A 27317-nucleotide genomic window follows, 5' to 3' on the forward strand; every position below is an offset into this window, starting at 1 on the left:
AAGGGGTTAATTTCTTACTCTGATTGATTCCTCTCTGCATTTCCTGCATCATTTCTTACATAAGCCACTAGCGATAAATTGCAAAGCTCTCAGAATGACAGCACAGATCTGATGTACACCGTACCGATACAATTCACAATCACAGGCAAACACAACTCTACACCACAATCATGTGCTATCAGGACTCAAAACTGAATGCATGCAGTCTGCTTGCCTCAAGTCACTAAAGTAAAGGATATGTTAGCAAAAAACACTAACAGAAACCAAATAGATATATATAATTTGTCTCCATTTTCAAAACATTTGTATACAAAATACATTAATTATTTTTTTTTCAAGTCAAACCTATGAAATTGTCTTTGGTTGAGAAAAATATCTTAAAATCTAAAGGCTATAAATGTTATTGTACAGGAATGAAACAAAAATGTACTCAAGATCATGTAACTGATCAAAATGGGGAAGGAAGATACCAAGTATCTAATCATTTCCATTTGGAGTGCTCCAAATATTTAAAGTGCTTCTGCATTATTCCCTCAGCATTTAATGTGAAAGAAACATCCATCAAAGTAAGGCAGAGTGGTTTTATCTACTCAACTGTCCTGAAAATATATTTACACATTTGTTCAGAAGAGGAAGGACACTAAAAGAGTAGAGAAAGAGAAAAGGGGCACAAAGAGAGGACAATCCTCCAGAAAGATGGTGATTATTAATGAACTCTGAAGACGGAGCAAAACGTTGAAAGATCGAGCATCATCACAGCTGTTGATATAAAACTGGGTGAATAAAAAAAATTAAAAAAAAAGAAATAGCAGCCTATTCACACACCATCTAATGATGCCTTTTTCACACAGCTGTAGACGTAAAAAAAAAAAGGACATAAATTAAGACAAGGAAAGAGTCTCTTTATAAGGGACCTGCAATGCAGAGGAGGGGAGGGGATGAGGCAACGTACTGCCAAAGAAAACGACAACGCCTAAGGGTTCTTTCGTTTCAAGGATGCAGGAGAGATCCTGGAAAAGCTCACAAGCTCGTTCTGGTTCTCGTTCTTAGGCTGTCACCGCTGTAGTGGACTCGTGGTGTCTGGAGGTCGGGGTGTATCGCTCGTTCTTCGCCTGGACACAACGGGCACTCTCGCTGGTTGACCCGAGCCTCCGGGGCTCCTTTGGGACCATTTAGGTCCTCTGTGGTGTACGAACACCTGCTGGTGTGGCTGCTTCCAGCCACGTCTCCCCGTCCTGGTTAAGAGGTTTTCCCTACTATGGGGTTGTCCCTGAAACAGAGACAAAGACGTGTTTCTTCTCTTTCTGCGAGTCGGAGCAGCTCCGTCTGATTGCAGCAGTAATAATGTATGCAAATGTATTACAGTACAAATAATCACGTGCAGTAACAGCAGTGCAGACTTACAGGCTCCCGTACTGAGCTGTGGTGTCACTCCTGATGTTGTGCTGCCTCTGCAGTTCCTCCATGATGTTTCGAAGCTGTTTGAGCGTCTGAAAGGTCTCTTTGGGTTCCTGAATGGTGAACTTGGAGTACTCCTCCTGCTCCCGCTGAGGGCCCTGGTACACTGCCATGCTGGCACATGCATCTACGGAGAGGAGACACATTTTTATAGTGTGCAGCTTGAGGGCCGGGCCACACTCCGCTAGAACTGGAACTGGAAGCGTCTCTCCTGGAAGGTATTCAGAGTGTGTTGCACTTGGCTGCTGACATTTCACAAAAAGGCAGAAATAACTGCAACATGCCATAACTTCATACACATATGTCACATGGTGGCAGCATCTTATGTAATTCGCTGGCAAGCTGTAACTCTCTTTCACGCTCATGTGTTTTCCACAGTTATGCCATTTGTTTTGACTGGTTGAACCAGTCAAAATAAGTACTATTACAAAATATTGTCATTTTTAGTAGTGAAATGCCCCCTTATGGCTTCTTCTCCCCTTTTTGAGTGTCGACATCCACACTAGATGAACGTAGGCAATCTAGATGTTTTTTCAGAAAGTCCTCCAATTTCAGGGGGAAAAAAAAAGCAATAGGACGAGTCTGTAATGTGGCTATCTTCACATCTTGATTGTTTTATTAACTATTTGGCCTCAGTCTGGTCTCCTTGGACATCAGGAAGAATAGCAGCTGTGATGTAGCAGCTGATGTGCATCTTAAGTAAGAGAAGCATGTGCTCAGTTGTAATTGAGGGCAGGTGGTTGACTTTGCAGCAGCAAACAGTGAAATGCTCTTGACTACCACTGTTCCACAGTTGGGGGATCGAGTGTCAAAGGGACTAATAGTCCTTCACTATTTACCCAGAATGCATGTGAACAACTATGGTACTGAAAGGCAGCTGTTTTACCTCACAGTAATTGCTCTGATTGCTAATCAAACATGCTGGAATGGAGCCAAAACAATGAAATATATATCATGTACCCACTTCCCATTCCCCTCTGAAGCACAGATATGTTAACACATGCATGTGTAAAACATTATTGCAGGTCATGATCTTTTACAGTCATATGAGGCTCCAGGAATACATTAGCGGTCAGTGTGTGTAACCACCATCTTGGTCGCTCAAACAGACTCTTGTGAATAAGCACTGACCCTCCATGTTCTGCAGCTTGGTATCGTTAGAAGAGAGGAGGGAGAAAATTCTCTCAGTCTCCCGGTCACAGTCTATGTCCAGCTGCAGGTTGGCCAGCACGGTGCTGAAACGGGAGAGAACAGAAGAATGAGAACATCTCGTCCAGGAGAGGATAGAAGAGAGAAGAGAAGAGTTTAACATTTTCATTTTGTTATAAATAAAAACAGAAACCCAGCAGAGTCCTGGATGTATTTTCTGCATGTTTTGAAACACTAAAAGATCTTTAGGTTTAGTTTCTACTCAGAGTTGGGATTAGAGTTTAGTCCATGGCAAAGAGTGACTGAAGTTTTTGCTGTTCTTTGTAATGTGCAATGTTTGAACTGATGTTGGAGTACACAACCAGGTCAGTGACTTTAAAATATAAATACAAAATATAAAAAAAAATTTAATTTGGCATTGAAAAAAAGATTCTGAAAAATAAAAATAAAGGTATTACAAATGATTTTATTTAGTCACCGTCATGTTCCTCTTTTTTTACGTTTTAATAATTCTGCAGGATTAGCAGAGAAGGTCGCCCCTCCTTAACCGCTGTACATGTGCTGTCATGTCAGTGTGATTGTGGCTGGAGTTTGCATTTTCATCTCAGACTCCTGGTATTGTTTTAATCCACTGAAGATATGTGGAGTGTCCAAATATAAACATTTGAACTTTCATTTGTTCAGCTTTCTCGATGTGTTAGTGTCCTTTGAGGTGACCTTGCTTATACAGTAACGTACAGTGAAACGACATTTTATAAGGTCATAGGAACGTTTTGTACTTCTTAGCAAACCTACAATGGAAATGGTTTTTATCATATTAGGACTTAAGTGATGTGATATTCATCAAGAATCATTTATTATATGCTGTAGAATATGATGTTTTTCTTTGGTACACAATGTGAGGAAATGTGTTTTTTTTTGGGAACATTTGTTTTGTTTTGTTGCCACTTGAAGCACCGCTACAGGACAGCATGAATAGATGCACATCAAACAGCTGCGGGCTTGACTGCAGTAGGCCTCTGACATGACTGCACTTATGTGGATGTGGCTTTCACAAGGAACTTTCACACCACAACTACACTGGTTTCTTTCTACCGTCCTCTTTTCTCATAGAAACGTTCACCAGCTGACACTAACTTCCATTTGTTCCAGCACACCAGTGTCTGTTAAAACTTAGCGTTAACCCATCCTGGCTCTCTCTGAAAGCAGATTCAAAATGCATCCAATACAGGCAAACAAGCGATTTGTGGGAGCATTTTAATTTGGTGTTAGAGTTCTTTTGTCTGGCGTGGAAAAGCAACTCAAACAATTATCAAGTTTGGTTTATTTCCTACAAAAGGTTCTTGGACAAGTTCACAAAGAGGAAAAGCTATTTGTCATATGTTGCTTCAGAGCTACGCAACACGTGTGGTCAAGTGATCGTCCACACATGAGAAACTAATCAGTTTATGGCAACAGACAACAAGAGTTTTACAGCTGCTGTGAAACAGCCCACCGCAACGATCCAACTGTGGAAATTTTTCTGAGTGTGTGTGTGTTCTCCAATCTACACAACACGACTGTTTTCATGACTCACAGCTCTCATCTTAAAGTAAGAATCTACATTGTTGGTCAGATTTACTACTAGTGGCCTGGTTTCAAAATGGCATTGAGCAATTTTATTACGCGTTTATTGCGATCTGCAACACATGTCCAGCAAAACAGCATCGAAGCTATTGAATACTTTATAGCTTATATATTTCTTGTCCTGGTGATGATGACGACAGTGTGGGCAAACACTCACGCTGTGCAGGGCTTGCAGCCTGGTGCGTTGTTGCTCTGGCTTTTGCAGCACTGCCAGGCTCCACTGGTGTAATTTGATGGGTGGAAGGTGGCAAGGCGCCCCTCATTGCAGCGACTGACCTGGCCCAGGACCTCTAACCACTCACTGGCCTCGACGCAGTTTCCTGCTTGCACATACAGAGGCTTCTCAGAGTGCACCACCTGAAACATCTGACGCAAGAGACACGGCGCAGTTTAAGAGCCAAGTCACAACGGTGATAACACGTCAACTGTAATAACCTGAGATTCACAGAGTCTCACATGAAAACTTTCCAGATTTTGTTAAACTGTGTCATTTTCTATACTTTCTCGTGCCTGAAATGCTTCAGGCTGGATGTGTTTGAGGTTTTCCAGGAGTGCAAAACTTATTTCTCTGTTGATGGTGAAACTTAGGATCAACAAATGCTCCTGAGACAATTAATACAATATGTCATCATTTATGTGCTTCCACTTGGGAACTGGCTCTGGGACTGAGATTTCCATTGCAAAGGGGCCAAAATTACGATGTGATGATGGCTGTTGCAGGGTTCGACTTACATTTTTGCGGTTAAAGGCACTTTCATCCAGTTTCTCCACCGCCTGGATATTTTTGACATTGATGATGCACAGGGCCTCTTTCCCTGAAAAACAACATCATTTTATCAGATATATGTCAAGAACAATACAGAGACAGTGAGAAGTATTAACACTCGATATTTTAGGCTATTTGTGTTAAACAATGTGCTCCTTCTAAACGGAGAAAATACAAACGCTTCTAAGTGAGCTAACCTACTGTAGGTCTCACCACAGTCTACGCCACATTGCTCAAGATACACAAATGTTTTTTGGCAATTTCTGGAAGACAGTCTCTCATTCCTGGGAGCAATAATAGCTTTTCTGTTGACATTAACATCTACCTCTCATGATAAATGCTTAGGCTGGCAGTGTGCTCCAAACTAGCAAATCTGCTGAGTTCTCAGACAAAAAGGCAGTTTCACAGCCCATAGAAAGCACTGCATTTGGCTTTAAATTGCTTTCAAAATGTTAACTTAGTTCTGCTTTCTGCCATCCAAAACAGCAGCAATGGTGCAAATAAAAAGACTTCCACAGATATGACCTCGTCTCTAATGGCGCATTTCCCAACAGAGAGAGAGAGAGAGAGAGAGAGAGAGAGAGAATGGAGTCACAAAACACAACAATACTGTGTGTTACACAATGTTGTGTTGGATCTGAGCTAACCCTTTAAAATATCAAAGTCACACACAAAAACAAACAAACTAATTGATCGTGGTAGATCGGCAACTCCACTGTTCTGAGAGGTAAAGAGAGGTTTTGTCACTGGAGTCTGGTGTCTTTGAAGAGAGCGCTGTTTCTGGTTAAACAGAAATGATCTTAAAGGCCTTTTTCTGTAAGGATACTTTCCATAATGCTGTCAGACACCTTGAATAATAATCTGAGCTTGCCAGTGGCAAAAACAAGCACTTTTATTGGACATGCTTCAATCTAGACCAAATCCAAAACATTTAGTCATTTCTAGTCAATTGGGACCCAAAATATATTAAAAAGAAATAGTGCCAAGGTTTAAAAACACGAGAATAATCATGTCCAGAATGTCATCAGCTGCCTGACCGTGAAACAACCAATCACAGCAGTGTAGAGTAGAATACCTAACACGAATGAACTCACAGAACCCAAATCCCAAAACTTTTAAACGAGAAGGGTTTTCCCATCTTTTCCGTAATCTGAAATGTTGTTATGTGTCGTGAAATGTTATTAACTGTTATTAAAGCCTGAATTGAAATCTGATCTGCAAACAGTCTAGCATAGGCCATAGGGTGTTTAGTCAATAGGAGCACTACACGCTGTTCATGATCAGTCTGCCTCCTGTTCCACGGCCCTCGAGGCATTGCCAGGTACGTAACAGAGCAGATGAAGATATTAGCAAACTTTCAAGCCTGGTAGAACGGCCTGAGACTCACACACAACAGTTCCATGGCAGGATTACAAGCAAATAACAAACATAAAGCAGCACAATGTGTTTCTTTGTTGCCTGCAGAGCAAAGCCATTTGTGGTGTATTAGCCCTGGGTGGATGTGCAGGTAAAGATCATGCTCTGTTCTTTAATCATGGGTGTTAACTATCTAGATAGTCACTTTGTAAATGTTTTTTACATCTTTTTTACATCTGCTGCCTTTCCATTAATAAGAATAAGACTTTGTTTGGCTTTTATGTTTATGTATAACATAAGATTGCTAACATCACAAAATGAACCCAACCAATAAACTGAGGCCTCCACTACAATGAGAAAAGTCTTTCCTTTGGCACCATCTAGTGGTTAAGAGAGTTACTGTGACAAGAAGTCTACATACTTCTACATATGGACATCTCCTGTTGGATCTATGACATAACCATCTGTGGTTAAAGTATGAGATGATGGCAGCTGGTCTCACCTTTATGTTTGTGGTAAGACAGCTCCCTGTTGGTCACCCTGAGCCACTTCTTTCTGAAGTTTTTCTTGACAAGGCGTTTCCTCCCCTGAGCACGTTTCTGTACTTCCCTGTAAGGACACAGAGAAGACCGAGGTTAAAAAAAAACAAAAAAGCAAGCTATGTCAGCTTACAAGGGGTGAGAAAATAAAAACGGATCAGCATTTTTTGTTTAGTTTGAATTAAACTGTCCAGCTAAATAAAAAATGTCATGGTTCTGATAGATACATTGTGAGCATTTCATTCTAAAGTAGCGGAAGCTTTTTCCAGCCTTGGCCACTAATGTCAGTGACTAAAAACATTTTTCTCCACAGACCACTTAAAGTTTCTATGAGAAGAGAGGTAAAGGCAGCAGAAGGAATAAGCATCACTCTTTATTCCATATCTATCATGACGAAAACTCACCCCTCCTTCAGAACAACTGCGTCCTCCAGCCCGCTGGACTCCTTGCTGACGTTAGAGGAGATCTCATCAAGAAACTGGAAAAGAGCATTGACTGATATCAGCACTGATCATTTGAAATGGTATATATATATAAACTTTCACATTGTATGGAAGTTTGATTATTAAAAAATACCTTTTTAACTTTTTCAATACACTTGTCTTCTTGGAATGATTTGAAGAAGTCATACATGTAGGTTTCTTTGAAACTAGACTAGAAAGGGAAAAATACAGACTTAAGTCAACAGAGGACAGATTTGATAATGTTTGATGGAAATCAAAAAACATTAAGTGCCAGTCTCACTAGACAATATTTTACATTTAACACTATTCAGTTTCTATCTACATGTAGAAAACACCCTTCCTGTCGCTTTGCTTTAACTGGCTAAACAGAATATCTCATCTTCACTGTCAATCTTACCAGTTTTTTTGACAAACTACCCCAGCTGCCCAGAGTCTGGATTGTTTTTGAGATGAGTGTGAGTGTGCGGGAAATCTCAGGATCCTAGAATTAAACAAAATGAACAATGAGAACAACGTACTGCACAGGCCATCTGTGAATTTGCCAGTATATTCATCACATGGTCAGTTGTGGTGCCAGCGCCATGCACTTACAGGATGGTGAGAACGGAGTTGGAAGGAGTGAGGAGAAAGAACAGCGACAGCAAAGAACCGCAGGAACACGAAGCTGCTAACAGCGGAGTACTGAACATGTGGGTCAGCTGCAGAGAGAAAGAACAGGGGAGCAACTAATTCTTTCTTTCTAAAATAAGTTAATTCAACCATTAAGCAAGTCTTTGGATATATAAGGTAGAAAGTGGGGGATAACCATTTTACTATGAATGTTTCTAGAATGTAAATACTAAGAGTGGACAAAATATAGCTACTGTAACATAAAACTTAATCTATTAAGACACTGTAAAAGCTTGAGTAGTTAATCTGTTAGAGCCTATTATGGTATTAATGTATCTAATCCACTCTTGGTTTCATTATGTGGGCAAACTAAGCTACTAATATAGAGTCATAGTAAAAGTCTTTCTCCGACTAAGAAGCTGCAAATGCTACAGTAGCCTCTCAAACTAATTACCTGGGAAACGTTTACAGGCCAAGTGTCTGAGTGACCTGAAGACATCACACATCAGTGGGGGACAGCTGGAACTGGACTGCGTGATGGAGGAAAAGACTTTCTGGACATAACCCTGAAGGTTCTCCTGCAGAGGTGACAAAGCATTAGTGCATATATTTGATAACGAGAGGAAACCTGCTGCCGTCATCATCATCTGTGATAAGGATGATGTGGTGGAAAGCCAATGGAGGTTGAAATGATGCGAATAATTTTGTTTTATCTGAAGGACTTCAAACGATGTTCTGCTCATCTGTGGACATGTTTGTAAGACACGAGTGCATTTACCTTGTTGACTTCCACGTTGTCACCTTCCTTTAGTTTAACAGGGTCTATCTCACATGTTTTGTTGGATTCACAAATCTATGAAAGGTTGAAAGGACATAAAAAAAACCAATAAGGGTCACTCCTCACATAAAATGAGAAACATTATAATTTTAATCCTCACTGTGAATGTGAGCCATTTAGAGGGAATTATTAAAAAGTGTTTCAAATAATGGTCAGTGCCCCTAAAGAACTCCGAAACTACCAGTGACATCTGCACATCTGCTTGTTTGCAGCCGAATGGCAGCTGTTCAAGTGAAGTTTTCCACACTGACCTCAGTGACTCATGCCCATTCTGGCATTTATACTGGACATGTGTGCGTGTGTGTGTCCTTGTTAGTCATACCTCATCTATTACAGGCTTCAGGGTAACTGCCAGGTAATTCTTTCCCACAATCTTCATCATGTCATCAATGCAGCGTGTTGCCAGTGAGTTGCCACGGAATATAGTGTTAGCCTCCCTGAAAGGATGCAGAAATATTCCAACAACATCAACCAAACATTACACTGATTTTAACCAAATGCCTTGACAAAAGATAATTTCAATAGCTTTGACGGGTTGAGACTATCCCCATTAAAGTACTCTGTGTGTTCCAGCATCTAAAGGTTTGACAGCCCAGCCCATTTGTAAAAGGAATAAAAACTGTTTTTTATGACCTTGCTCTTATTACTGTAGATATGGCCACTTTTCCTTCTTCAGTTTCAGTATCTGGATATTTCATGCAACTTCCTTATTTTAGAATTGGGGACTGCTGTTAAACAGCTTTATAAGTATATCAAAGTGAAAATGAAGGTTATGTGAAAATTATCCACATTCCCCCTTTAAGTGCCTACTATATATGAGGGCTGCTTCCTGTTTCAACTTTGGTTGCATTACCGTAGCCCCAAGGAATGACGGGAGTAACTACAAAAATAACACCCAAAAAAGGAACTTAACTTTAAAGCTATGAGAGTTAACAGTGTGGAACGTGTCGTTTATTAGTATGCGTGTGTCTGTGTATCTACAGACCGCTGCTGACCTGTGCGGTGCAGGTATGTGTGTGGCAGTACTCACTGAGTGTTGTCCAGCTCTAGCGCTGCCACAGCAGAGACAAAAGGCACAAAGCGATTGTGGTGGAGCAGCAGTCGAACCATTGGCAGAACAGCCTCATATCGCTCTCTGCAGATGTCCCCCAAGATGTGTGCTGCCGACGCCGAGATGGGCTGAAGGAGGAAAAAGAGGAAGGGTGGAAAGTGAGAAGGTGGAAAATACACAGATTGACTGATTATATCGCAATCCATTTTAGAAACAGAAGATTGAGGTGGTTGGGCCACATGAAGGGAAGCTACACCGCCATCTGTTAGGAGCATTTGGTTCTTTCATGAGCCCTTCCACTGTGATACATGAAACTAGAAAAGTACATTTGTGTACATTCTTTTGAAAGGTTTTCCCTCCGTCTTAGGATTTACTGCTAACTCGAGCTGTTCTCTTACCTTCACATCTGAGGATTTGAGCAGCAGGTTGCAGAGTTGTGTGTAGCAGGCAGATGGCAGCACCGTGTCTTCTATGTAGGTCAGCTTCAAACGCAAGGATCCCAAATCATCAGACTTGGACTTGCTGCCGTTCCCTTTCGGCTGGAGGAGATACCTGTGAGACCACAGGAAGACACACACCATATTACCGCGTTGTGATGTGTAGAAAAACAAAAAGCTTTTCAACGCCATGTTTATTCAGTCACAAGCTAGACGCTCCAGCACACCTCCAGGAAGCTCAACAGTGGATCTTTTTTTCCTGAATTTCTGCTCTCTGAGTTGAACTCGAGTAATCTACAACACTGCTTACCTAAAATGACACATTGGCCAAATAATTTTAAGTACACTACCACTTTAAGAAAATAGAGGCTGATGGGACAGTTCATCCTGCCGATGTCGAACCACCTGCTCAACACATTAGAAACCAAGGAAAAATGGGAAAAGAAAAAAAAATTACGCTCCAGAAACTTTATTGGACCAAAAAGCAGCATCTTCAGTCAAACTTTTGTACACTGAAGACCCTTTCTAACAGGGACAGTGCTGCCTCTAGAAACCACACAAGCAGCCAAGGCGTTTTCAGACCAACCATATACATGTTTTTTTCCCTCAACATGCATGAAAACTCCTTATAGACTGATTAAACAAACAGTATGTCTGTAAATGATCAGATGTGTGTTCAAATACATTAGTGTCTAATGAATAATTCAGCACACCTACAGGATGTTTTACTGCTGTTGCTCTAAAGCGTCAGCAAGACACGTGGCTCAAACTCCTCGTAAAATGGTTTCAAAGTACCACTCAATAAAGCTAATGCCTACCTGTACACACTATATTAATAAGACAGCTGTCTTTGCTTTTTACTTCTTATTTCTTCCAGCTGTTTTAACAATTCTGGTGGACTGGATAACATCCACTTAAAATGAAAGAATTTATTAAATAGTTAACTTGATTTATGAGATTGTTCCTCATATTTCTGCTGCATGCACATCTCTCTAAGAGCCAACAGGTGGAGCAAAACACAGAATGATTAAATGCAGAGTTGAACTGCAGTGCTTCAAAAACTGCAGATATATAGTGTTGGATTCTACATAAGCTGCTTGGTCTGTAATCATGGTAAACAGGCACGGAGACGCTTCACTGAATTAGTCAACAGATTACCTGAGTTGATTTCACGAAGCTGAACCGTTTTTATGTGTGCAACATGGATGATTTCCAGCATAAACACAGGACATGAGGTACTGCCACCATGCAAAAACCACCCACACACTCAACTCACAGCCCTCATGTACCAACAGATTGCTATCTGGCATAATCCCATATCACCTACACTGACGCAAAGCTAGGAAACACCCACACAATGAAAAAACTGCTGAACACTGTGAAATCTAGGAAGATTTTTCAAATCACCTTATAATGACGGGGAAAAAGTAACTGTTAAATCATATTAATGGATAAGCAGGATGGCGTTCCTAAACCGAAAGAGTCCAAGGCAAGAAGCTCCACCTCCATAGTGTAAAGAACTGATCTGGTCAAGTAGAATGTGACCGGGCCATGAAGTCAGAGTGACAGTGGCTGGCTTGGTCTTGTTTATTGAAAACAATCTAATACAAATATCAAGAAACAACAATTAGAAAGTTCTGGCCTAATTCCCTCATTGCCGCTAATGTTTCCACAGTCCAGTAAGCTCTGTATGCTGCGCAAGTCTTCCATTATCTTCCCTGGAAATCTGCAATGGGCCTATTCATTTTCAGCCATGGCGGTACATGAAAGCCTTTAGGGCAAAACAACAGGCCTATATGTGGGAAAACATTGGACGGCATGTACCTGAAGTACATTTTAAGACAGTGTGAATTATGAGGCGTATGGCAAAGACATGAACATCAAACAAATACAAAAAAACATAAAAATGTTACTGCCTCCATCCATTTTTAAACATCTGTTAGATCATTGGAAAGATGTTAGACAGATGATAGGTGTGTATCTGTATCTGTGTATTTCACAAAAAATCTCCACTGTGTTCACATTTATACCAGGAGTTTGTTAGTCTACCAAAATAGCAATTAGAAATAGTCTAGACTGCTTCATTTTCTGAGTTAAATAGTTTTGCACTGAAATTTATACTCCTAATATTCACATATATACGTTAAGAAACTTTTAAAAAATGTACTTAAATTCATTAAATAAAAAAAGCATGTTTTGTATTTTAGCCCCATGTCTGAAAAAAAGGAAAAAAGCCTAAACTACATTTGAATAAAAGCCGTCTGACGGTTAATGGTCTGAGTGGAAAAGGACAGTGGAAACAGAGTGGAGGTTTGGGGAAAATAAAAGTCAGAAGAGCCCATTGAATCCAATGGATATAACCCAAGATCTGGAGTTTTGTTGCCTTTTTTGTACTAAATTTCAGTAGATTTTTGGATGTTTATTCTCCAAAGATCCACCACAGTTAAGAGTCAGCCAATCCTGTAGCAGTGTGTGTATAATGTTTCAATTTGACATAGTTATGACTCTGAGAAAGAAGTGGCGTCACATCTGTAGAAAATGAGGCAAAAAAACTAAACAAAAACACGCACACTTGTTCATTTCTATTCATTAACATTCCTAGTGGACAGCAAATGTTAGAAATGAAAAGACATTTTGTCCTGTCTTGTCCTTACCAGGCTTTGTGCATGTGGTCATTTCGCAGGATCTTTACAGGGACCCGCGTCTCCCCCAGAAACACATCCTGAGCCAGATTCTCATTGTTCCACAAATCGATCCTGCAAAGTTAAAGGATTGGAACTGAAACAAGTTTTTCCATCTAGGAACATGCATACATAATCCTTAAACTACATCGGACTATATGTACATCAAGTGAGACACATTTTTTGTTGTTGTGTGTGTTCAGCACAAACACTCAAATCCAACATGGCAAAGGGGACAAAATGTATTTCACTACTAAGTGGTGCTTACCTGCTTGGTGCATAAAAGCCAAAACAATACCCGTGCAATGACACCACCTCAAATCCAAACCTCAAAACCATGCATGAGTGTTTACCTTTGAATCTGTCTAGTCTTACCCAAAGAGCTATGAGTCCACTGTGAGGGGAGCCCCACATATCCTTAACCAGAAACCAAGGCTCTCTATCAGTAGTCAGAACACACCAGATCTACATTAATTTTTCTGGCCTCAAGTTGTTAAGAAATAATTTGTCTACTGTTAAGACCATAGAGGGGAAACAAGAGAGAATGGAGGAGAGGGAGACACAGTCACAGAGAGTGAAACGCATACGAGAGAGAAAAATAACTTACTTGATCTCCAGTTTTTCAATGTCCTCCTCCTCCACTTGGAAATGAGACTTTTTAGAGTAGCTGCTGGACCGTGTGACCTGAGGATGAACATGTCAAGGCTTATTTACAGCTTATATACAAACGTTACACTTTTTCCCCTCAAACAATCTAACAGTAATGTAACCAGTAGACCATTGAAACCCACGATGTGGCTGTATGCTGCAAAATGTGGTTTAGCAGAATTTACCTCAAAGAAGAAGGTCTCTTCAAACTGAGGGTTGCTGGTTTTCTTCTTTACTTTTGTTTTCTTCTGGTCAGACCTGAGGAGATGCATCACAGGAACTCTTATACTCACAGTTTAAAAACGTCATCATCATCAGAAGCAGCAGCAAAACTACTGTTTCTCTTATAGTTTGTGGTTACAGTCGCTTTTTAAATTCTGTTTGTATTTCTTCGCATTAAGATTGCCACCATTTTAAGTAATGTATTGAAGAACATCTATGAAATTAGGTGTTTTTTTTATATTTAGTTATCTAAACCAAGAGATTCAATCATTTCAAATCATTATACAACTGCCTTAGCCTAAGTTTCTTTTAAAAATTATCACACAAAAAAATCCCACTGATGTTTGCTGCTCCCCACTGACTCTGTTTATTTTAGAATTTAAAAACTCAAAAACTCTCAATTCTCAACTCACAAGTGGTGGAAATAAGTTGTGAACACTTTGACATACTTTGACATGTGATCACCTTAAAAGGTGACTGTGTCCTTAAAACTTAAAACTTTTAGTTTGGAAAACTCTAATAAATGTATTTAAAGAAATTGGTAAGAGTTTCCATGTATTTACTATTAGCACTGTAAATGTATCTCATCAAGTTAAAAGGAGCTCTCTTTGGTATGTGTGTGGCATTGAGAGTTACCTGGCAGGTCCAACAAGTGACACGGTGGCATAGGGGTCACAGTTCTGCCCACTGATCAAAGGCAGTCCCTGGCACTCTATTATCCTAGAGGAGGCCACACAGATAAAGTCAGATTTACAGAAAACTTATCATCTTGTAGCAAAACTTTCAATAATTTCAGCAATTGTGAATTGATGTTCAAGTGACCCAGACTGTGTCTTGAGAGCATAAATGGTAAATAATTTCTTGTTGATTCAACAGATGCCTCAGTGGAAATGCTATTGTTATTAACTCTCAAAAGGTCTGCATTATCACAGCACTGACTAAAAAGAAAAGAAGCTTACTTAAAACCAGACACTTAAGAGCAACCAAAAATCAAAATTATATCAATAGGAAAAAATTATTTAAACACATTTTTTGTTTCCAGGCACCTATTCAATAAGCATTTATTACTTTTAAAAACAGACATCTTAAAAACAAGTTCGTATGGTTGGTTTGTATGGTTTTGCCCTCAGGTAATAAGCATGTACCATTATGGAACAAGTAATCAGTGTGACTGACAAATGCAGTGGGCATCAGCTTTCACAAGTTCAAAAACAAATAATCTTTAAAAGTCAAGAAATAGCCCATAAAAAGATTATATAAATTCATTGCATCATCATTGTTATCATAATCTCTTTCACACAAACATGATTATGTAGATGTAAATACTTCTGCAGTATGTTAATCAAGCTTTACACATGCATATAATACAAAATACTTTGAATACCAATAGCACTGCTGATAAATATATAACCCTGAGATTATTTCTAATTATTGGTTCCTCCCCTCTTGATGCAGCATTGATTTAAATGTGAAAACAGGAATTTGAAAAAAGCAACATTGGACCACAAGGCTAACACAGTGCAGTGATGTTGGTTGCAAATCGAAATTATTTTCCGTTTAATTTTCGTCCAGTTTATCAGTCTTCAGCCTTGCTTAATCTGCCATCACTTGTCATGATCAGTGTTTAAAATGACATTGCTGCCAAGTCCAAATTCTCAAACAGAGGTGGAGGTGCAGCGTAAAGCCATCGTCTGACTGTCAGTGACATAAAACAGTACTGTGCATTGATAAACTGGTGTTACCGTCCTCACTTAAAGGCAGTGCTTTGCCCTCATGCTTGGCTCGTGTCACACAGGGACCACTGCTTTTTTCACAGGTGTTTCAGGTGACAACAAACAGACACTGTAGGCACCCTAAACAGGATGTGGCTGCTTAGCAGGAGTCACCAGAGAATAAGCTTGAATTCAGCACCTCGCTAAGTGAGGCCAGAGGGAGAAGCCAAGCAGAGCGAGTGTCAGGATGTTTGTGTACAATCTTCCAGGGTGTCATGACAATATTCCCCATAGTCTCCTTTGCATCTCTTAACTGAACCACATCATCTCTGCTCTGACCATCTCCGGTGACTAATCCCAGTGCAACAGGACGACAAGAAGTGTTCAAATGATAATCTTGACACCTTTCAGTCTAACGTTGCTCCCTTGTCTGATCTGGGTGATGTAGTAGAAAAAAAAAAGAGCCTGCAGTCTTCATCATCATTCACGTTCATGACAGCGAGTTGGGGATAGTTTAAGCAAACAATCGGAGTGACACAGTGAATGACGGCAGCAGAAAACCACAGCGGTTGCAGTGTGAGAAGCGCAGGCTTCCTGCTTAGATGCCATCACTTCCTCTTCATTACCCTGCTCTCCAAGTATGAATGGGGGATGCAAAACAACATACGTAAACAGCCTGAGGTCTGACAAACACACACTGTGCATTTGTATGTGCTGTTTGTGTTCAGCTTCATACTACATTATCTAGTAGTTTAAGCTAGTGCCAGCTTAAACAACAACAAAAATAATGTATTTAATGAACACAAGAGCATAGAGAGAGAATATTCACATCTGTTTTTCTTTTACAACCATCAGCAAATATTTCTCTTTATCCCATCTCCTCAAGCCCTGCCTCCATATATACTGCAATCTTCTACCTTAGAACAAAAATCAGAGCTCACAGCCCATTTACAAATTTGGAGAGAAATAAATATTTCTCCAGTTGGTCCAGAACACATGAGCACTGTGGCATATATTGCAAGTCTAAATGAGGACACAGTCTTGCACAAAAGGTACTTTTGTTTTATTTCCCAATTTCTATTTCTTTCTAGCCTACTTTGGTCTTAATCAAGACAGAAGAAAGGACATAATAATGTCAAAAAATGTGTGATATTAGGTCTTTGGGGGTGGGGGTGTCCAAAGTAGATATCAGCCATGACTTCAGAGGAAAATTTTGGATTCTGGGACAAAGCCCAGTGATGGTTCTTTATTTATTTCTTTGATTCCTGATATTTATGTTTCACATAGTTGAAGCTAGACAAGCGTTCAAACAATGTCTAATTTTGTCTCTTAAATTTCCCCTTTTTTTGCTTTCCCCTTTTCATTATGTTACAGGCTCACTCTAGGTATGTAGTTGGTTTGTGTACACATAAGGTACATAAGGTGAATATGTGTCTTCCTGATCCTCTCTGGCACAAACTTATTTTGTTTTTCAAATACTGTATAAATAAACCTCACCTCTGACACATCATTGTCAGAGTTTGATCTTCGGGCAGTGGAAGCACTCATTTGGTTCACTTCTCAGCCTTTAAAGTCTACCTTGTTTTCCAAATTCCCTGCAAACATTCCCAGTTTGTAAGACAAGCCGCTGGATCAGACCCCACTTGACTGGCAACAAAGGAATCTTGGTACTCACCGGACTAGTAAGTGCTGACCAACTGAGCCGTTCTCTGTGATCACTTCATTCAATCGCATCTCCAAGTGAACCTTACCCTGTAGAACATGAGGAGAAGAAGAGTGATCGGTGAGGAGGTGAGGACGAGATCTCCGTCTCACACCAAGGGACACGTAAAAAGTTCCAAGTTAATATGTGGGCTGTAAAATAAGATAAAAATGTAGGCAGTAGTATGTGCTTATGAGAAAATGCCAAAAGTGATTCCTTTAACTCACCTTATCACCCTACCCGAATATTCTAATTCCTTTATAGTCATTCATACATGTCTCAAATTGTGTCTTTTTATTCTCTAGGCCTAGTCATAGACCTGTGGCCCAGCTCAACCTCGTTTTTAGGTTAATTTTGATACCATGTGTGTGACAAGAGCCACGGCAGCTGTGAGTTTTGTCATCACTCAGAAAGATCTTTACTGGGTCGGATGTGGTGAAGGCTGCCGGTCTCGCCTTCGGAAGTGTCAGAGAGAAAGAGAGAGAGAGATGGGTGAGAAAGAGAGGGAGAGAGATAGAGAGAGAGAGAAAGAGAGGGAGAGAGATAGAGAGAGAGAGATAGAGAGTGAGCAATAGAGAGAGCTAAACAAAACGCCCACACACTTGCACTCTGCAATTCAGCACTTGGCTGAGCGGGCGAGCGGTTCTTTCTGATGCAAGATAGGCCTTTAAGCCAATAAAATCCTGACTACTTTGCAAGGACCCATGAGTGCCAATATCACCAGCAAATTAACACTCACATTACAGCTACCTATCTTATAATACGCCCAAAAACCTTTGCGTTGTTTGTCCTACCGTTGCGGTTTTCTGGAATGTGAGCCAACACTGCTCACGGGGTGCAAACACAGCCACTGTTTGACTACAAATCAAGCCAGAGAGGCACTGCAATAACACCTCCATCACTCACTGATGTAACTTTGCAGTTGAAAGTGTCTACTTGTGAGTGAATCAGTGTAGCAGCTCATACCCAGAATAGTCTGGCGTGGGCTAATGGCAGCTAGAGTCAACACGTTCGCTACAGCAGCACACAAGTGGTAGTGCTCTGTGGTCTGGTTGTGTTGGGTGAAACTACAAAGATTATCTGATCAAAGAAATTCACAGTTGAAATAGTGCAACCCACATAGATGCCCTATATGTGATAGGAACTAGAACTGCACCCCTGAAAAAAATGATCAATAAAATGCTGAAAGGCAAAAAGAGACAGTTTCACAAAAAAGCAGACATTGGACCAAAAACACCTCATAAATTCAAGACTATAGCTATTGTATCACAATCATGAGCACGCACTACAGTAGCAAGCTAACTTCTTTTACCTGCTGCAACCAATATTACAAAGAGGCTTTGTCTTAATTTTAATTGCAAATGTGTCCATCAAATAATCAACGGAAAGCTCAGTGGTATCTTGTAAACCTGATTGTATTGACTTCATCTGAAATCATCTGAAATATTTCCTCATGGGCTTTGGGCAGGCTTGACATGCTGGTTGTATAAAACAGTGTCTACCTGGATTTAGGCAGTATACAAATACGAAACAGCTATTTTGCACGAAGTCACAAGAACAGACCCCTTAAGTTTGCATGACAAAAAAGGCAGTGAGTTGGTGAAAAATACTTTTGTCTAGACTTTTCCAAAAACATGTGAAAATCCAGCTTTTCTGGCTAAAATTGAAATCAAGTGATGAACAGTGTGCTCAACACGCTCAAATGCCAAAAACAAAATTTCATCTTCCACAGGTTTGTCGTGGTATTTTCACAAAGCACACACTAAGTGTTCACAATGTGCAAGTGGCTGCATAGCAGTCCTGTTAGGTACAGGATGCTTGTTTGAAAGTCTTTAAGTCTCCGAAATATCTCAGTTCCTTCATGTCAAGACATCAAGAGTCATTCTAAAACTATTCAAAACTCACATCTCGCATATTGGATTTCATTTTACTGCAATCAGACTGCTATGATACTTTCATTCAGTTTTTGAGTTGGGGCTGACAGTAGCAGCCAAACAGGGTTGGGCTTGTCTTGTTTTCAAATAGTAAAAGCACGACAGCTTGGACAGAGACTACTAAAGCATACTTTGACATGGAAATGACCTTATCAGTATGCAAATTTTAGGCTACATGCAAGTGCATTTCCTGTTATGTTGGGGTGCAGCGAGTTGTGAATGAAAGCATTCCCTGAGCTTAAAGTGAGTGGCGCTGTCTCATAATCAGCAACTTTAGTGGCAACTTCTAACCATGTGGAACTCAACGTCAAACCCAATGTGCTTTTCATTAAAATCAGGATGAGACATGATTTAAACCGAGGGTCATTTTTTAAAATCATACTTGTGAATAATCATTTAAAAACATGAAACTTTCCTAGAAATTACCTGGACTTCTGAGTTAGGATCTACTGGATGAAGGCTAAACCAGTGCTCCTTCCCACTGTATTTGCAAAGGTCATCCTTCCGGATCGACACCTTGCCTGTAAAGACACACACAGATGCACATTAAACTACAACTCATCCTCTCAGATGAGAAAATATACCTGCGTAAGTGCCTTACTTAATGCAACTTACCAACAGGTAGGTCCCTTTGGAAAACGCTCTTGGCATAAACGTAGAAGGATAAACACTGAAACGGACGTGGGATCTCAAAGTAGAAGTCTTCTCCATAGAAGGGGCTGTAAGTAAAAGTAGAGGTTTAAATTAGAAAACAAGGTTTCATCTTTTGGGGAAAAAAGCAGTGTGTGTGTGTGTGTGAGTGTGTGTGGTAGTTGGTGTAATGTGTGATAAACTCTGACCAGATTAGTGGCTATGGCCTGATTACCTTGACCTCTTGAGCCGTGACAAGTATGTGAAGACTTAATTAAGGATTTGTTAGGCTTGATTCTTGGCTGTGTGCAACACCAGCCCAATCTACAAGACTCAGTTTGGTGTAGTTGACAACCTCTTTTCAAATCCCTGTGTTAAATGGTTCACTAGAAAGCAAAAAATAAAGCCACACCATATTCAGTTTTTTTCTCAAATTCACTTAAAACACATTGGAAACATGGTCTTTGCAATGAATTTCACCTGAAACCAATACAAATAAGCGTGTTTCAAGAATTGGGATCGAGTGTTTTAATGCTCATATGGGAAGAAACATCTACACCGCGGGGATCATGTAACCTCATTACACACAGTTTCCCCGTGTGCATAGCAAAAATGCTATATAAACAGTTCTACATTCACTTGTCACTTGCAGATCCTGGGATTACGACCTGGACGCTCCACATTAATGTTGGCTGCTCCACCAGGTCTTTAACATCTTATCTAAGCATCCAGCAGGTGTGCTTGTGCACAATGACTTACAGTGGCTGCTCATTGTAGATAATAAATTAGTTGCATATGGCACAGAGTTACACTCACTTTATGTACATTATATTTACAATTTCCTAACCTACGTTTTTGCTGTCCATCTAAATCGTGAGATCAGTTATCTAAATTCCTAATGTAATGTACTGCCGTTAGGTAACAATGATGTGATTACTGTTCCAGGCTTATGTAGAAAAATAAATTAGACAATTACTGAGTAAGCTTGGTGTTGTGCTCCAGTCAAAAACATAATAGCGTTATCACATATGAGCATAACTATCATAAACACAGGATTTGCTAATTCACTGGGAAATGAACCATCTGAGCAGAAGGTGGACAACACAGGGTGCCCTTATGACTCATCAGGGTTGCGGGGAATGTTCTTGCTATGTTGTGGATTAAATCTGTCACTCGCCGTCCATACGCTCCAAAACCTTTCTTGTCATTTCCTTAATATGCAGTCCAACAGTGTACAAAACCTGTAACAGTTATCTGTGACGTCTCTTTTTGTTATATTCCTGTATCATCATTATTATAAGATTAACAAGTTTAAAGGAAATTCTATTTAAAAATGAACAAATTAACTTAATGATACTTCAATTTTACACATGATGTAATTCATAGTGGAGCATTGCATTAAATCATTGTCATTATCATCATCATAATATTAATACTGTGCGTTTGTTTGCTCACTAAGGCTGGATGAACACTGAACAAAATAAGAACACATTCACACCCACATTAACACCTAGGGCCAACTTTGGAGTTCCCCATCCAGCTGACCTGCAGGTCTTTTGACTGTGGGAGGAAACCTGAGCACCCGGAAGAAAGCCATGCCTGAGAACATGTAAACGTATTAAACAGCATGTGCTAAAGTACTGTATAACCCAGTGGTTATATCTCTTCTGTTCAGCACCGGACTGACTGCCCTGCAGGAGCTGGCACACACACAGTGGGCTCAAGCATCTGTGCCACTCAGTCCTGCCAACGGAACTACCTCACGACCAAGACCGCGAGCTAGACAGCTTGATCTGACATAGCCGATTGTAGGTTAAGCACTACCTCAATGTACGTGCTCCCTGCAGATGGACCACCTGTCCCAAACAGACTGAACAGTACTTAGACAGTTGTACTGGATTAACCATTCATATGTTCAAGTAAAACTGCAATCGCCTGCCTTTTTCTTACAGGTTATCTTAGGGCAGTAATGTTGACAAAGTCTGGAGGTCTGTTTATTCAGGGGGAAAATGTAAATGTAATAGGCAACTGACGTAGAAACAACTTGGTAGACACTTGCTTGTTGACCAGTCTTTACAATTGGAACAAGACCTGGAAATTAGCCTTGAAAACAGGCATATGCGTATAGATATTCACTACTAGTATTGAGGTAACGTGGTCCTATAGCTCCTCAGTGCCTGCACTGATGCCTGCCTCTACAATTCATGCATCTTGGATGGTGAAATATCTTGCCTGACACTTCCGTATTGGGTCTGGCCAGCACATCCAGTGTACACCCACACATCCTCCTTAATATAACATGGAATTATGCACTTGTAACCTCCCTACTCTGCACACACTCAAACATACACCCACTATACTACCATCCCTTCTGTTGTTATCCTAGCTTCTAAATAATGTGAGAATGCTAGGTAGAGCCACTTAACCACAACTGTTTGAACATGCCTGCTTTATCCAAGGGATTAACTGCAATTAGAGCTTTCATACAGCCTTTAAACCATTAGAAACAGGAGCCCATACAACAGGCAATGAAAAAACAGAGGGGCAAATTTGAGTGATTATTAAGATGTGCTAAAACAGAGGCTAAGGTAGTTGAGAGTGACACAGAGAGAAAGACAGGGGAGAGCGTGGGAGGACACACTTCCTCAGAGACTGTAAAATCCTTTTGAACGGCACCGAAATCAGGAGAGAAAAAAACGGAGCTGTTGTGAAATACCTAGAGAAGGCAGGCCCATGTTTACAGTGAGATGTGCAATGATGAAGATAGAAACCTGAGAGGTTTCCTGGTGCCCATCTCCTACACCTTTCTCTGAATCGCCTGTGAGTATGTAGCTATTGGTAAAATAGCTCCTTTCAGTCTGAATCACTTACTGTTTCGCAGCTGAAATGGTGCCCTGCACACATACAGCTCTGAGTCACGTATTGACAGTTTGTAAGATGTAATCAAATGACTGAATTTCAAACCGGACGTTTCTCCCATGATTGGCCTGCTACAAACAAATAGTGTGGAGTTTAGTGTGTCTTTTTCTACATGACATATTACGCCTTTTTATTTTTTGTTTGGAATCTTAAAACAAACCATAAATTGTACAAAGAATAAGAGCAACCAACAATCATGCTCCAAAACGCTCTAGACCATGATATTGTCTAGATTTAATGTGTGTAAGCTGTGCTTGATCTCCAGAAGAATTAGGTGCCTGGTTCACGTTAAGTCACTTAGATCTTTGACATTTTTACTTTACTGACTGGATTGTAAACTACACATTCAATACAATTGACAGAACGTTCTCTACTAGTTCAAAAAAATGGACTTGCTTGCGCATAAACAGAGGGGTGTTTGGATTTCTTGTATAGCCAACATTACTTGCTACAGATGAGGTGTGTAATGACTAGACAACTAACAACAGATCGAAATGTCTGTACACAACTGAAATCATCATTTGAGATTCTGCGTATCACACTGTGTAAGAAACAAATCCTTGAATACTTTGATACTACTCATTATATTCACCAATGCTTTTTTTTCCCCAATTAATGATACGGACCTGTTTGTGTGAATTACCATAAGAATGTCACACTTAACTCTTTATTAGTGGCAATATTTTCACACTTTCTATGACCTCTACTATCCTGTATTAGCCGGTGACATTTGATATTTTGTTGCCTTCTTTATTTGTGGCAGTAAAGACTCAAGTCGGCAACTACTACATGCCTGCCAAGCTCTCCTCAATGAAACGTCATCTACAATACTTCAGCATGTAAACATTGTAAACAGAAAACAGAGCAGAAGAAATAAATACGCTAGATATGCAACATTATTGTACACCTTATTGTACACTAAGAGCTGTAAAACTACAACCCTAAATGGAAATAAGACAATAAGGAGATAGGGTTTGGAAATGTATAAAATAAGTTACATTAGTAACCTGCTTACCTGACACTTTTGTCAAACACCTTGGTGCGAAACACCTCCTCCTGATCCAGACTTATGGTGCAAAAGGTGCAGAGATCCCTTTGTCGATTTGGACCTGAGACTGGACCGAGGTTCTTAGCTTCACCTGCAGCAAAAGAAGAAAATAAATAATTATTCACAAAAATACACGTCTGTGGCTACCTCCAGTGCTCAGTTAGAAATGTTAATTTACAAGAGGTTCTAAGAGCACACGTGTTTAAGTTTCAAAAGGTTTTGCTCTATCAATTCATAACACTGATTCCTTGAGTGGCTGTCCTGGAGCCTGTCAACACTAAAACCTAGAAAAAAAAAAAGAAAAAAAAAAAGGTTTATGTTTCAATTAGTACGTCCCTACTGTTAATCTCAATCACAAGAAAGGAAAAGAAATGTATCTAAATGAAAGTAGGGGTTCATTTCACTGAAGTTGCCTTAGTACAAGTGTTTTAAATATGTTTTTACATTCAACATCCTCATGTTTGTACAGGGACACTGGTTCTTGCCAGTTGTCAGGGCAAGCTGCAGAGCGGATGTAGCTGAAGTAGACTTGAGGCTCCTATGTGGTTAAAAACATGAAACACTGACTTCCTCAGCATAACCAATTGCGATGGTACAGCGCTGATTCACAAATGACAAACACCTTTGTAACACACACTACTTGCACATACTTCCATTACATTGCATGCAGACCCAGATTACGTGCCATGAGGTTTTGAGCTACACATACATAAAAAAATGCACCAAATTAAAGCAAGATAAGTTAAATCTGAATTTTCAGAGCAGCTAAATGGCAGTCAGCACTATTAATAACCTCACAACAAGTGAGATTTAGAGTGGTGAATTAGAGGGGCAAAGACAGTAGTCTAAATTGGTCCTCCAGCTTAGTCCAGCTCCAGCGTAGTTACAATAAGCCTAGGTGCAGACCTACTAAAGAAAAGCCATCGGTGAAATCAGCTTTTTAACAGGCTATTAATAATGGTGTATGGCTAATCTTAGGAACGGCCACTGAAAACAGCAACTTGTCACTAAGCTTGGACAAGGGTGGGAGTAGAGCGCACAAGCACATGTCCATGCAGCCACAAACACATACGTATACAACCAACCCTACTGCCATCTCATCTCTTTGAAAACACTTCCACTAAAACAGAAGCATGACACCTTGTGAAAACCATGACCTAAAGGTCAGAGAGTGTGCCTGAACTATACCCGTCTTAGCTGAAGACTGCTTTGTCTTTTTAACAGCTGGCCTTTTCCTGACTTTATTCTGACAATGAAGCAAACAGGGGCCCATATCAAAGTACACTGCCCATTTACAAACTGCTATAAGACATCTTCACAGAATGCCATCTCCATTGATGTAGGCTAAAGGGAAAAGGACAAAGTTTGAACAAGGAAGAATGGACTTTCGTAAGACTGCAAAGTGAGTTACATGCCATTATAGTTCCTCTATTTTGTTCTGCTTACCGTTTTCTCATTAATTCATAGTAGTGAAACTCTCTTCGTACTGTGAGCCTATGCATACAGGCCTTACATACTAGTAAGCATATATTTGTCTTACAGTAAACACATACAGCTAAGCCACATTTATAACTAGTCATGACACGACCTACACCTACTTTAAAAACATGTCTCCAACGCGCATATCAGACACAATGTTTTGTGTATAATATATTGCATATAATATATTCAAAATAATATCAAATGATCATTATCGCAAAAGAAAAACTCAGCTTTAGTGCCACTATATCTAAAACGGATTTCTTCAGAGGATTGATTGCACCGAATTTTACTTTCCTCACTGAGATGAAGCAATGCAACTGGGGCTAATTTCATCCTAACCATAATAATTACCTCAAACACCAACACCAAGAGGGTGTAGCAGCGGCAGGTATAGACTAATGGATGTGTGTTAAAAGCGAGAATGAGTCAAATCTGCTGCAGCATATATACCACCCTGTTATCTAGGAGTTAAAGTGCATCACGGGAACCAGTGCAGCTTGTGCAGTTTAAATCTCAAAATGTTAGTGACGGTTGAACTTTTGAAGAGAGTAGCCACACACACGCATCTTGAATCAGAGTAATTGGGCAGAAAACACATTTCCACATTCAAACAGGTGTGGAGCAGCAGGTACACCACTGGACCAGCCCAACCTGTGAATGAGGAAACTACCTTATGTGGTATTTGACTTTCCAGCCAATGTTTCTACTGTAATATTATAAAAGCTGCACCGGGGCAATTTGGTCGCAAAGTACATTATTTGGTGATGCAGGCAACACTACTATCTCATCCCCATGGACACTTTAATCATTAATACAGTTACATGATAATTGCTTTTCAGTGATTGTTGATTGACGCCTCCACATGCAGGTCAGAGAGCAAAGACTGGAGACCTGCAGAAAGAAACTGTGTGCTCAGACAGGAGCTGAAGTCAGGCTGGTCATCCTTCAGTCAACATACCACTGTGACACAGTGTGCCATGATCGGCACTAGTTAGTTACTAGTTAGTTAAGATGTAACGTCGCAGATAGGTGTGTGACCAAATAACAAGAGAAGCTAAACTCTAAAGGCTGAGTGACCATTACTTTGCTGCTATTTAATATGCGATTAAACTTTATGTTGTCGTTGTAATTAACGTTGTTATACAGTAACATTAGCTCAGTTAGTAGCTTGGCTGTTAGATGCCTGCAGTCAGGAGCGTTATAGCTGGATGGGTTAGTGACGGCAGGCTGAAGCTGCTGGTAACGTTAGTGGCTATGCTACTTTGCCACCAGCGTTAACTTAGCTTACAAGCCCACGGGGGGGGAAAGAGCCAACATTTCCCCAAACGTCTGAATTTCTAACACGCACTAAAACCCTCAGGTTTGCCGAAACAGCCTGGCTGTCCGTGGCGGAGCCCCTGCTCGATGAATGAAATCATTCACCACAAGCTAGCAGCTGCTCCTAGCATGCTAGGCTAACTTGACGTTAACCAGCGGACCGACCAGATGAACTGGCCGCCTCTGCCTCCACACTGGAGACTGGTGGTAGCACGCCGCGCCCCTCCGGCTTCCCCCTCTCGCCGCCCGCTTGTTCCACCGACCTCGACACGGAAAACACCGGGCAAACTTACATATTTTACCCCGCAGGCTCTGTAAGATCCGAATCCTCGCGTCGTCCTCTTCCGCCATGGTGTGAGCTGACTGTAGTCGCGGCTCCGGTGCTCTCAGCGCTGGTTTATCATATCCGTTTATGAATGCAGGCAGAGCGGAGCGGAGCGGAGCAGAGCCAGCCCCACTGCCGCGTCACGTCAGGTCCCGTACACACTGCTGCCCCAAAACGTCTGGACAAATATCACGCTTCCTCAAAAGCCGAGTGCTTCAATATGGAGATGGTAGGAGGGATTCAACCTGTCTGTGTCTGTCTGTAAGCCCGACCGGCTGCCTCTCAAGTGATACTTTGACTTGTCAGGCTATTTTAGCTAGCTAATCCAGTGCTGCAGGTTAACCCTTGTCCGTAAGTGCCGTGCTCATTTGTAAGTCTGTGATCGGGTGTGAATGGATTAAATC

The 27317-nt window shown here is 40.6% G+C and overlaps 1 protein-coding gene across 1 annotated transcript; it reads right to left on the reverse strand.

Annotated features, from left to right (window-relative positions):
* Window positions 1-700: 700 nt before the first annotated feature.
* rasa2 (RAS p21 protein activator 2) lies at window positions 701-27047 on the reverse strand. The gene is made up of 24 exons (XM_070828879.1): window positions 26882-27047; window positions 23757-23880; window positions 19808-19911; window positions 19619-19713; window positions 17232-17308; window positions 14481-14564; window positions 13808-13880; window positions 13582-13658; window positions 12948-13049; window positions 10255-10408; window positions 9836-9984; window positions 9128-9242; window positions 8746-8820; window positions 8422-8545; window positions 7950-8056; window positions 7756-7839; window positions 7471-7548; window positions 7299-7372; window positions 6858-6964; window positions 4966-5048; window positions 4391-4599; window positions 2590-2693; window positions 1405-1585; window positions 701-1270 (listed from the first exon to the last, which is right to left on the reverse strand). The coding sequence occupies exons 1-24, from the start codon at window positions 26937-26939 to the stop codon at window positions 1240-1242; spliced, it is 2469 nt and encodes an 822-aa protein (XP_070684980.1). The 5' UTR covers window positions 26940-27047; the 3' UTR covers window positions 701-1239.
* Window positions 27048-27317: the final 270 nt, after the last annotated feature.

This window comes from Pempheris klunzingeri, chromosome 4, assembly GCF_042242105.1.
Source record: "Pempheris klunzingeri isolate RE-2024b chromosome 4, fPemKlu1.hap1, whole genome shotgun sequence".
Lineage (NCBI taxonomy): Eukaryota > Metazoa > Chordata > Actinopteri > Acropomatiformes > Pempheridae > Pempheris > Pempheris klunzingeri.

Excerpts from the sequence above, each read along its gene's own strand:
- rasa2 (XM_070828879.1), bottom strand. The coding sequence starts at position 26,939 with ATGGCGGAAGAGGACGACGCGAGGATTCGGATCTTACAGAGCCTGCGG. Across the intron at positions 23,881-26,881 it reads GAGCCTGCGGGGTAAAATAT|GTGAAGCTAAGAACCTCGGT; the intron begins GTAAGTTTGCCC and ends CTTTTGCTGCAG. Across the intron at positions 1,271-1,404 it reads ACAGCTCAGTACGGGAGCCT|GGACAACCCCATAGTAGGGA; the intron begins GTAAGTCTGCAC and ends TCTCTGTTTCAG.